The 13,251-nt window shown below is 36.4% G+C and overlaps 1 protein-coding gene across 2 annotated transcripts in view; it reads left to right on the top strand.

Annotated features, from left to right (window-relative positions):
• The window catches only part of FSTL5 (follistatin like 5), an 812,556-nt gene that overhangs the window by 594,511 nt on the left and 204,794 nt on the right, over positions 1-13,251 (top strand). For both annotated transcript variants that reach the window (XM_033215581.1, XM_033215579.1), the window contains exon 8: positions 8,891-9,011. In XM_033215581.1, the coding sequence (XP_033071472.1) occupies positions 8,891-9,011 (121 nt within the window). The remainder of the gene's footprint in view (positions 1-8,890; positions 9,012-13,251) is intronic.

The raw sequence follows: 13,251 nt of genomic DNA, 5'->3' as shown, positions 1-13,251 counted from the left end.
GGCTACTGAGAAAAATCCATAGTTTCTAGAAAATCTTATCTACTGTGAAATAATAGTAATTTAGTCGGTCTCCATATGTAGAAGTTTGCTTAAATTTATTTTATTGTTATTTTATGAAAATATATTTTGTTTACACAAAAAGCTAGGAAAATCGCTTTTACAGTATTGCAAAGTAAACGCCTATAATAGAAAATTCAGAATTTGAAAAGAAATTACTTCAATGTCAGTGTATATCAAAACATGTATTTTATACAGAAAACTGTATTTAAAGTGCAAATAATATGAGTACCATACAATTTAGAACTATAAGGAGGAACATAATATGAAAAAGAAAGTGGGCTAACATTTAAAATTTACCATTTTATAACAGATGAAACTTCTTTTAGATTGAAGCGATCTAAACAATATGATTTTAAAACATGTGGTTAAATAAAGGCCTGAAATTCAACTGTTATGTACTGATATAATCAATACCTGGTTTTTACGGCCTTGTACATTCTGATTAACCAGTGCTCATCATCTATAGGTTGTTAAATGTTTTGTTACTCTAACATAACTGATTATAATCAATTGGTAGTTGCCATAAAAATTTTCACAATTTTACATACGTGCTACAGATGTTCTTTTTTCCAAAGTTCCCATTTACACTACCTTGAAAAATATATAAGCAATCAACTCAACAAAATAAATGATTTTGTGTTTTTTTCCTATAAACTCTTTCCAGGCATCAATGCCTTAAGGCAACTCTGTAATGGTGTAGAGGCTCATAAAGATTTAATCGCTGAGGAAATATTTATGGAGTGTCTATTGGCAGTCAAATTATAAAGGTGTAACAAGGGTTCGGAATAAGTGGAAGATTTTGTCCCTGAATTCAGGTTGTCTGTTCTAAGGCTATAACTCTCAACTATGGCTGAGCCTCCACATCACACATTTGTATGATCTATTTAAGATTATAGGCCGGGCGCGGTGGCTCAAGCCTGTAATCCCAGCACTTTGGGAGGCCGAGACGGGCGGATCACGAGGTCAGGAGATCGAGACCATCCTGGCTAATACGGTGAAACCCCGTCTCTACTAAAAAATACAAAAAAAAACTAGCCGGGCGACGAGGCGGGCGCCTGTAGTCCCAGCTACTCGGGGAGGCTGAGACAGGAGAATGGCGTGAACCCGGGAGGCGGAGCTTGCAGTGAGCTGAGAGCCGGCCACTGCACTCCAGCCTGGGCGGCAGAGCAAGACTCCGTCTCAAAAAAAAAAAAAAAAAAAAAAAAAAAGATTATAAAACTGCTGAGAAAATAAAAGATCAGAAATGCTGTATCAGGATGGAGGTAAAGAGTAGGTTTGATATGTCTTTATACATATAACAAAACTCAAAGCATAAATTGGAGGCTTGGCTAAAATTAATGGAGAATCTAAAAAAAAAAAAAAGAATGTGTTAAGAATTATATAAAAAGAACAGCCAAATTCTTCAGTCTGTTTGGATGCTAATATGAGACCCCTCACCTTGTTTGGTGACCACAACCAAGTTATTCAACAGCAGTATGTTTTAGTTTTCTTATCTGCAAAATGGGATTAATAATGGGGGCTTTTTGACAAAGTTTAAATGATAAAATTTCATGTTTCGTTTAAATTGTTCAGCATAGCACTCGACATATTTACATGCTCAATGAATATTTATTATTTATTTTAAATAGACTGAAATATGGTGTTTTATTTTAAATATATTGAAAAGATCTATGCTTTATTCAGACTGATAAGAAGTTATTAGTTAAAGTCTAGCTCATTCAAAAAGCTGCCTGAAAAGGTGTTTATAAAATTGTATATTAAAGAAAATTTTGGCTGGAATATTTTAATTCCATTTAGAGGAAAGAGATAAAAATATGAACAAACAAATACAGCTTAGAAATGGTAATGGTAATTTAGATATACTGTTTTAGAAAGAAGAGCAGTGTAACTAAAAGAGATTTGGTGTTATGGGATAACACAGATTTCAATAAAACACCTTGAAAGTTGTAGTCTTGGATAATTTTTACATCATGGGATGAAGGAATCTTGATTATACTAGAAAGAGAAAGACTGTACTCTCTAGGTGGCTCTAAAGGACATATGGAAAAGTTGTTTATTTCAGGTTTTAAATAAATTTTAAAAGAATTATCTGAAAATACACATTACAATGTTAATATACAGTTTGGCATATTTGAATATAAACATAATCACAAATACCATCCACATATATCCAGAATTTTCACTATTGTTTTTAATTATTCTTGTCCAGTGTACTAATTCTTTGTTGTGATCCGGTCTCCATGATATTTTCTGGTTGTAATGAGTTTTACACTTTCTTGCCCTGCATTTATGTCTATGTTATGCAGACTAGATATCTTGCTATTATATTTCTAGTCATCAATAATTATTTTTTTGCTCAAAATCTTTCTAAAAATACTCTACTCTAATCTTTCTCAACTAATTTATACAAAAGTCTGGCATTCCCCCATTATACTCTACAACATGTCAAATATCTGCTTACTGTTCACATGGGGTACAGTCTTTTGTCTTTTCATTTAGCATTTCAGTTCCCTTACAGTGTTCTGTCTGTATCACCCCTGTTTTTAATGGTAGCCTGTGGTGAAAGCTGGAGTTATATTGTGAAATTTGTATCAATGGTTACTTTTTGTGGAGGTTCAAGCTCCAAATCCTCTCCTATTGTGTAGCTCATAAGACTTTCTCTCATTAAATTAGTGACAGTAGCACCATGACAGTTTCCTCTGGGAGTTGTAGAAATGTGGTGTGATTGATCTTATATAATATGATATTGAGGATTTATATTTTATTGAGAGTTATGAAGGAAATATTCAGTTAAACCGTATGACAGCCAGAGTGTACAATATGATTCCCCTTCCCTCCTTTTCCTCCCCTTCTGCCTCCCTTCTCCTCATCCCTTCTTCCTTGACTCCTCCTCCTCCTTCTCCTCTTCTCCCATTTATCTCTTTCTTTTCTCTGATCTTTTTTTCCTTGTCAGAAGATTTTTATCATTTTCAAGGCCAGATGCAATAGCTCCATAATCATTTTCTTGTTTTCAATAAATCTGTAGTGTGAGTCAGTTTGAGGGAAGCTATTTTTAACAGAAATTCACCTAGCATAAATATAGGTAAAGTCAGAAATTATATCAGATATGGTTTTGGAGTACTATCATGTGAACTTTGGTAAGTCAGTGGATACTATCATATTTTAAAGATATAAATATTTTTTAAAAATCACATTTCAGAGGGAAAACAGTTTCTTTACCAAAAGATACTGACAAAATTAGTTACATTTTACAAAAATGAAGTGAAAATAAATGCTCACTTTTTATTGATAAATATTGTATATAACATTAAAAACTGAGCAACACATTAAAAATTTAGAAATAAACATGAAAAATTCTAAATCCAAAATTAAAATTGGGAAGAGACAATGAACAAAAAACTCTTAGAAAGTAAATCCTCATAATAAATATCTGGGAAAAAATCTTTAAGACTATTTATAGTAAAGTATATTCAAAATTTGCCAATTACATCTTAAAAAGCTAGAGAGGATGTGGAGAAATAGGAACGCTTTTACACTGTTGGTAGGAGTGTAAATTAGTTCAACCATTGTGGAAGACAGTGTGGTGATTCCTCAAGGATCTAGAATGAGAAATACCATTTGACCCAGCTATCCCATTACTGGGTATATACCCAAAGGATTATAAATCATTCTACTATAAAGACACGTGCTCATGTATGTTTACTGCAGCACTATTCACAATAGCAAAGGCTTGGAACCAACCCAAATGCCCATCATTGATAGACTGGATAAAGAAAAGTGGCACACATACGCCATGGAATACTATGCAGCCATAAAAAAGAATGAATCATGTCCTTTGCAGGGACATGGATGAAGCTGGAAACCATCATTCTCAGCAAACAAACACAAGAACAGAGAACCAAACACCGCATGTTCTCACTCATAAGTGGGAGCTGAACAATAGAACACATGGACACAGTGGGAGCTGAACCATAGAACACGTGGACACAGGGCGGGGAACATCACACATTGGGGTCTGTCGGGGGTGGGGGTCTAGGGGAGGGATAGCATTAGGAGAAATACCTAATGTAGATGACAGGTTGATGTGTGCAGCAAACCACCGTGGCACTGTATACCTATGTAACAAATCTGCACATTCTGCATGGTATGTACAAGTATAGTAATGATAATAATAATCATAATAATAATGATAATGACAATAAAAAGAATTTTCTGCACCAGCACCTCATATCCTCATTCTCTGCAGCTGAGAAAAGGGGTTGAATACAGGGGTTGACATGTTTTACAATGTTGTCTTTTGACCCAAACTTCAGTGGATCTACCCAGCCTTTCTTCTATGGGCACATGCACTCTCACTACATTTACAGCCTTTTTTCTTCAAACCTGGTAGTATATTTTACCTTTTTTGTTTTGAACATTTTGTCTCAAATTTCCTCTTTGTTCTCTCTTCCTGTCTTTATCCCCGAGCTCAAGTTATGATTGACAAAGAAGGCAGTGTGTTGTGGGAGCGTGAAACACAGACTCTGGAGTAAGCCTACCTGGTTTCCAATCCTAGCTCTGCTAATTAGAGGCCAAGTGGAACTAGTAGCTTACTTGACATCTTAGCATCCCTGGCTATAAAGTGGGAGAATATTAATAGATCTTTCATTATAGGTTTAATATACAGATGAAATGTGTCCATTTCTGTGAAGTGTTTACAGTAGTGTCTGGCATACTGATAACTGCTTTATAAATAAAGATTAAATGCTTTGAGTTTTGTCTCGATAATTTGTGGTTAATCAGCTTTCTGTTACTGATAGCAATGTTTTGGAATGCAAAAGTGTTTCTTCTTCATATAAATATGTCAATTATTCTTTCTTTTTTGATTTCCAATTTTTTCATACTCAGTGAAGATTTCATTAACTAAGAATATATATATAGTTTGATTATGGCATTTTTTTGTATTTAAGTATTTCATATAGATTTTATTTTAACAACAGCTTTACTCTGATATTCTCCACAAACCATAAAATTAACCCATTCATAGTGTGCAATTCAGTGCTTTCTACTATATTAGCAAAATTGTGCAGCCATCATGGCTATCAAAGTTTAGAATATTTTCATCCCTCCAAAAAGGACTTCAGACTTACTAGCAGTTATTTCCCTCTCCCCCAACCCCTCAGTCCCTGGTTACCGCAAATCTGTCTTCTATGTCTATGGATGTAGTCCTTCAGGACATGTCATATAATTAGACAATTTGTGGCTTTTTGTGTCTGGCTTCTTTCACTTAGAATATTAATTTCAAGATTCATACAAAGGCCCGAAGGCTGAAAAGAAAGGTTTATTCATGTTGCAGTATATATCAGTACTTTATTCCTTTTTATTGTCAAATAATCTATACTCCATTATATAGATATACTACATTTTATTTATCCATTCATCCATTGATAGACATTTGGGTTGTTTTCACTTTTTGCCTTTTATGAGTAATAAAGCTATGCACATTTGCATACAGAAAGTATCAGACATGTTTTCAGTTCTTTTGGGTGTGTACATAGGAATGAATTGCTAGTCCTAGGTAACTTAGTTTAGATTTTTGAGGAGTGGCCAAACTGTTATTCAAAGCAGAGGCACCATTTAATATTCTCACTAGCAATGTGTAAAGGTTCCAAATTTTCCACATCCTCTCCAGCATCTGCAATTGTCTCTTTTTTATTTTAACCAATGTAGAGCATATGAAGTAGTATCTCACTGAGGTTTTTATTTGCACATCCTTAGTGACTAGTAATGCTGAATGTGCTTTTATGTGCTTATTGTTCATTTGTAAATCTTTTGAGAAATGTTCGTTTGAATCCTCTACCCATTATTTTAATTAGACTATTTGTTTTATTTTGTTTTGTTTTGAGCACCCAGGCTGGAGTGCAGTGGAACGATTTCGGCTCACTGCAAACTCCACTTCTCGGGTTCAAGCAATTCTTGTTCCTCAACCTGCTGAGTAGCTGGGATTACAGGCATGTGACACCATGCCCAGCTAATTTTTGTATTTTTAGTAGAGACGGGGTTTCCCCATGTTGGCCAGTCTGGTCTCGAACTCCTGACCTCAGGTGATCTGCCTGCCTTGGCCTCCCAAAGTGTTGGGATTACAGGTGTGAGCTACCATGCCCAGTCTATTTGTTTTTTTATTGTTGAATTCTAGTTACTCTTTATATATTCTGAAAAGAAGATCCTTATCAGATAAATTTTCTTCAAATATCTCTTTACTTTCTTGATGTCTTTTGAGCAGCAAAAAATTGTAATTTTTATGAAGCTGAATTTACCTATTTTTCTTTGGTATGTTGTGTGTGGCTGTTGGGATTCACTCTTAGTGGTGAGCTAGTGATTGAACAGGGATTTAATTAAATGCCTTGCATCAGTATGTCTCCCAGGCTTTGTTGAGGTTCTCTATCTCTGTTTTGTGTTACAATATGAGTGTTCCTATATAGTTCACGACTCTGTCTTAGCCTTCAATTTCTGCTTGTGTAGAGCCTTGTGTGCAGCTAGAGATGAGATAATAGGGATTCACATATCTCTGCTGAGCATGCACACAGTCCTGCACATTTGTGTGGCCTTCTAGACTCCTAGGAATTTGTGGAACTCTACAATTTCTCTACCGAGAGCCCATTCCTCAGGTTTATCTTGTAATGTTTATCTAGTCAAACACTACTGTTATCTACAACTAGTATCTCTGTTGCAGAAAGTTGTAATGTTAAACAAGTGCTGTTGTTTCCTTTCAATAAAGAGTTTAGGGGGCGGGTGTGGTGGCTGATGCCTGTAATCCCAGCACTTTGGGTGGCTGAGGCAGGAGTTCAAGACCAGCCTGGCCAACATAGTGAAAACCGAATGCCTCTACTAAAAATACAAAAATTAGCTGGGCGCAGTGGTTCACTCCTGGAATCTCAGCAATTTGGGAGGCTGAGGCGGCTGAATCACCTGAGGTCAGGAGTTCGAGACCAGCCTGGCTAACATGGTGAAGCCCTGTTTCTACTAAAAATATAAAAAATTAGCCAGACGTGGTGACACGCACCTGTAGCGCCTGTAATCCCAGCTACTTGGGAGGCTGAGGCAGGAGAATTGCTGGAACCCAGGAAGCAGAGGTTGCAGTGAGACAAGATCATGTCATTGCACTCCACCTTGGGCAACAAAAGCAAAACTCCATCTCAAAATAAAAACAAAAACTAACTGGGTGTGATGGCGTGCCCCTGTGGTCCCAGCCACTGGGGTGGCTGGGGCAGGAGAATTGATTGAACCCGGGAGGCAGAGATTGCAGTGAGCCGAAATCATGCCACTGCACTCCAGAGCCTGGGAACCCTGTCTCTCTCTCTCTCTCTCTCACACACACACACACACACACACACACACACACGCACACACACAGACATTAGGGATAGGGATGGGACTCTTTACACAGAGTGAGCTTTAAGTGTTGCTCAAAGCTCAAATAAAAAGAAGTCATGAAAATGTCTATTTTTGAGGAGCTGCTAATCTATCCAACAGGTACAATTCTCTCAGGATGAGTCTTGGAGGAGCTTCAGACTTGCTCTTTCCCTTCCAATGTCTTCTAGGATGATGATTTTCATAGCTGGCATAATTTCAAGGAGCCTAGTTCAAGGCCACCATGCAGCTGTGGAGAGGTGTTGAGGAAGTAAAGTTAAAATGCCACATAAATTTTGCCATTCTTATTAGGAGCCAGCCACTTTTTGAATAAATACTCTGTGGGCTGTTGTGAGCCTTTCTCTGGTTCCAGAATTCTGAAAAAAAAATGATTTTGGCAATTTTTGCCAGAATAATCATTATCGTAATGGAAGAGAAAATTTTCTGATCTTTGCTGTTCTGGAGGTGCTTCATGGATTTGATTTTAACAGTGCAAGTTTATTTCCTTTCTTTTTTTTTCAAAATGGTTATGCATTTATCTCTATTATTTTGAAATGGTATGGTTATTTTATTCAAATGTGTTGATGGTATCTGGGCTTGGAAAATAAATGCTATTCTATGTTATGTCTATAAATTTTATCACCGAGATCACACTGCTTTAATAATTATTTTTATTGGTAAATATATAATTAAGTAATATAGAAGTAGTGGATAACTACCAGGGTGAAGAATGCAGTTAACGGATATTTGTTTTAGCCATTCACAAGAAGAAAACACCTTATAGCAGTGCTAATCTTTTTTAAAATTTTTTTATTTGTAATTATTTATTTATTTAGAGACAGAGTCTCACTCTGTCGCCCAGGCTGGATTGCCGTGGCACATTCTCGGGTCACTGCAACCTCTGCCTCCCAGATTCAAGCAATTTTCCTGTCTCAGCCTCCTGAGTAACTGGGACTACAGGTGTGTGCCACCACACACAGCTAATTTACGTATTTTTAGTAGAGACATGACTTCATCGTGTGGGCCAGGCTGGTCTTGAACTCCTGACATCAAGTGATCCACCTGCCTTGGCCTCTCAAAGTGCTGGGATTACAGGGGTGAGGCCACCGTGCCTGGCTGGCCTGTATTAATTTTGAAAATGGGAACTAAATTAGAACACATATGTGGAAACTAACTTACTTTATATATTAAACACACATTTCAAATAAATATTTGAAAGCTATATTTATGAGTTGAGATGATGCTTTTTAAGCAAAGCATATTGTTAGAAAATTATAATTACAGATCCTTTACACTTATATATCCAACAATTCTCATTCTGATAATTTTAAAACAATATTTGAGTCTATGTGTTTTGCACCTGAATACACCTTTAAAAAAACAAAATTGTTACAATTAATTCAAAATGCAAACACTTGGTTTTATTTCATTTTTTAAATAGGATTTTGGAGATGATGGGTCCTTGTACATTACCAAGGTGACCACAACTCATATGGGCAATTACACCTGCTATGCAGATGGCTACGAACAAGTCTATCAGACTCACATCTTCCAAGTGAACGGTAAGAAATGATTTTTGTTACCCTGACTATTCAAAGAACAGCACAGTTTACTAGGAAGGGAAGCCTTCAATTTTTTTAATTTTGCAAGGTACTAATAATATTTCAAGTTTTGAGACTCAATTGATAATGTAAACGTTTTTTAAGTAAAAAAAAAAAAAAAACCCACAAAGTTTCCAAGTGAATAAGCACTATAAATTAGTACTATTTTTGTTATCATAAAATGTTAAAGTAACTCATTTTAATTGGAAAATTAGAACACAAGAACTTTACATTATGTTTTAGTTTAGAATATTAACTAGGCAAGCATAAATTTTTAGAAACAAAAATTTTAAATAGATCATCTATTTAATTGATTGCATTAATGATGTAGACTACTATTATTCATGTATAGCAAATTTTATACCCTTGATGGTTAATTTAATGGGTGTCTATGAATGTGGACCAGGTGGGCTGATATCAGTACTACAATCAGAGCTTTTCTTTATTTCTAATTTAATTTAAATTGTAGTTATTTACTAGCATTAATACAGGGTTGCATATGTGACTTATTAGTAAACATTTCATTTCCATAATTTATTGTAATATATATGTTAATATACTCTATGACTTATAAAAAGGAGGCAGAAACTTACTTGGCTTTTGGTAGGAAAAGCGAGATGGCTAGTGTGATGAGCATGAATTTAGAGCAGAGTGGCAGATAATGAGCTTGTAGAGGTAGCCTTGGGGCAGATCACATGGAGCCCTGTGGACCTAGGTAAATATTTGGATTTCCGTTCTAAGTATAAGGGGAAGCTATCGAAGTGTTTAGTATATGGAGTAGCACATTCTGATTTTTTTTAAAAAACAAATGAATAGTTTAAAGACTATTTTAGTGTCCAAGTAAGAGATAGTGGTAGCTTAAAATATAGTCTTAATGGTGGAGTTATAAAGAAGTGGTCACGTTTGGAATATATTTTAAAAGTACTTCTGTGAGTATCACTGAGGAATAGCATGTGAATGCGAGAGTTAAAAAAATGATCTTAAGGAATCTGAAGGAAACAGTTAGGTATATGGGTGTACCATTTACTGCTTTGAAGAAGGAACACATTTTGGGATTGGGTGAAATTAAATTTTAGCATGTTAACTTAAATATAATTATCAATGGAAATGTCAAGTATTCAATTGAAGAACATGAAAGCCCGAAGTTGTATGTTCAGGTAATATCAATATGTATAAATTGCACTTAAAGTCATAAATCTGAGCTTAATTAGGTCACATTAGAAATAAGTATAGATGGATGTGAAGTCAGAGGATTGAGCCTTGGATCTGAGGTTAACAAGTGGAGAAGACTGAGAAGGAGAACCCTGTGATGAGAAGTACGTGTACTGGAAATCAATTAATAAAATGTTCCAAAAAGTTTGAACATATTGGGCAATCTGATTTAACTATTGTTGACACTCCAAAGGAGCAGATCTAGTTCTTGGTTTCTGGTGAAAATACAGTTGGCATCTAGACATAATCAAATCTTTGAACCCAACTTTCCATGAAGCCAGGGAAGAAAGCAGGCAAGACGCAAAGTTGATTCATGCTGTTCCCAGTGGCCTCAGATGTTTGGAGATGGACTTTCATATATATAGTAATTATACCTGCTGATACACAATCTTGAGGGAGTAGGACAAGTGTGCGCTGAGGATGCTCCTCCCTCTATGTAAATGCTGCATCCATGGGGAAATTGTTCTTGCACATCTGGCGCTCACTTTCTATTTTGTGGCAAATGCTTACTGACTGTTCGCCTATTCAACAAGATTAATGTCCTGCCTTTTTTTTTTTTTTCCAACACTGTCTTTTATCTCTTATCCTCACTCCCAGTCCTAGTTCTTCCGTGTAAGAGTTTCTAGTAGTTTTTAGAGTGTATGGCATGTTCCCCACCTGCATCAGAATCGCATAAAAGATCACAAGTGCAGAACCCTGGCCTTCACCAGCACTCTCAGGAAGTCTGATTTGAAATCTGCATTTTGAAAAGCGTCTCGGGAAATTATGATACGTGGTAAAGTGTGACAACTATTCTAAACGGCTGCTCTTCAGGGGCTGCTGCTCCTCATTCATGTCTGATGTAGGTTTCTTACGTAACTTATTCATTTGCCATGCTCCAGCTGGGAAACCCACGAAGAGACTTTGAGCCAAACTGTGGGCTTTCATGTTGCAAGGTTGCACTGAGCAGCACTGGTGAAGGGCAGCTTCCCTATTTCATCCCCTTCCGTGAATGAACTGCTTACTCTCTGATCTCAGGTTTTTCTGAAGATGGAATATGGGAATAAAGAAATAATGAGGTCTCAGAAACAGAGTGCTCCCCATCAGCCTTAGCATTATGAATTAATGAAAAGGAATTCAATATTAGCAGTGATTTCTTGTGCTGAACTCCAATGCTGTTCCTTTTCGAGGTACAAGGGTCCCTGAACCACTATCCCACAGGGAGCAAAACCAGTTTCTTTCGATTACGTCCCATAACATTTAAACTGCTCTGACTTTCTTGGCATAAAGATTTTCAGGAAGGGATGGGGTTTGGAGAGAAAACCAATGAAATTATCATTGCTGAGAGGGCAAACAAGATGAGGAGTATAATTTAAGCACTAGATTTCAGTGCTTGTGTGCAATTATTAACCTTTCCAAGACCAGCTTTTGCCAAGTATTGGTGATAAAACTATGATTATAGTCAATTCAAGAGAGAAAGGAAAGTGAAAAAGTAAAGAACACGTCTATCATTAACTCTTTTAAAGGAGAACATTTGCTGAAAATAAAGAGAGAACTTTGCAGTAGCTGCAAAGCGCCTGCATTCAAGGGAGTGGATTTTATAAAAGTTACAGATATGATCATCTTTTATGCTGATGGGAATAATCCAGTAAAGATGAAAAGCAGATAATTTATAAGACCAAAAGGATAATTATAGTAACAAATCAATTAAATTTAAAATTGATGTGATCTAATTCACAGAAGGACGGACTGATCTTTGGAAGATGAATAGTTCCTCTGTTGAAACACAGAGAAAGACAGACTGTTTGGGAAAAGATTCACAGTGCAGGAGCATGAGGACGTCCTTTTTGCATTACCTAAATTTTCTTCAGGGAAGTGAAAAATACCAATGGTTGAAAGTGAAGAGTTCATAATAGTTTTAACGGTTGTGGGAGGGAAGGAAATGTCAAATAATTATCTTGCAATGAAGGAGGGTGATTGAAATAACAATATGTAGTTGGTATGTAGGGGAGAGCTTACAGTATTCATGAAGTATGTTTTCCTTCTGTTGTGGTTGACTGTAAACTGGCCATGAGAGAAAAAAAATACTTTGATTTAGCGAGCATTTGTTTGTCAGGTGAGTAAGTGGGGGATAGTTAGGAGTGAAGAAGTTAAATAAGTTTACAAGGGAGTGATTACGGTAGGTCACAGACTAAGTGTGAGATAAGGACACAGGAGAGGACATGATAAATGTGACATGAAAATTGACTGGCATTCCCAAGGATCAAATATTACTAGAATGAGGTACTAGAGAGGAAGATATGCAATACCCTCACTCAAAGCTCTTTCTCAAAGCAGCTGGCAATTTCAGTTTCTAAAAAATTGTTTCTAGTTAGGTCAAGTCTATATGAAGGACTGTGTGGACCACTAAGGTTTGCTAGAGTTTTAAGCAGCCCAAATGTCCTAATCTAGTTTGCCACTTCTAGTCTTAACCACAAAGAGAAATAAGGTATAAAATATCACTGATTTATCAAATTCAACTATCATTGATCAAAAACTTGTTCTGCTGCATTTATATCAACAAGGGAAGGCAATAAGTTTGTTTCAAAGTTCATTTTATATTTATTTTTAACAGTGAGGGATTAACTTTAATTGCTATCACATAGACCCAAAAGGCCAGGGGCTCAAAGGAGATACAAGTGTATTCTTCTAACATATAAACAGATAGAGCGGTTTGCGGATGGCAGATCTATAATGTCTTCAGTATCATAAGCTTCCCCTATTATGATTAGCAAACAGTTTCTACCCTCAGTCTCATCCTGTGACTTCAAAATGGCTGTGGAAATTCTGTAGACCTTTCAACAGGGAAACAGGAAGAGGCAGGAAGGGGGAAATGACACCTGGCACATGAGAAATAACTTTTTTTTTTTTTTTGAGACGAGTCTTGCTCTGTTGCCCAGGCTGGAGTGCAGGGGGGCAATCTTGGCTCACTGCAACCTCCGACCCCCGGGTTCAAGCAATTCTCTGCCTC

The sequence above is a fragment of the Trachypithecus francoisi genome, unplaced genomic scaffold (assembly GCF_009764315.1).
Source record: "Trachypithecus francoisi isolate TF-2019V2 unplaced genomic scaffold, Tfra_2.0 Lachesis_group1, whole genome shotgun sequence".
In the NCBI taxonomy this organism is placed as follows: domain Eukaryota; kingdom Metazoa; phylum Chordata; class Mammalia; order Primates; family Cercopithecidae; genus Trachypithecus; species Trachypithecus francoisi.
Note: the sequence above shows the minus strand (reverse complement) of the source record. Positions and strands in the feature narration are given on the sequence as shown.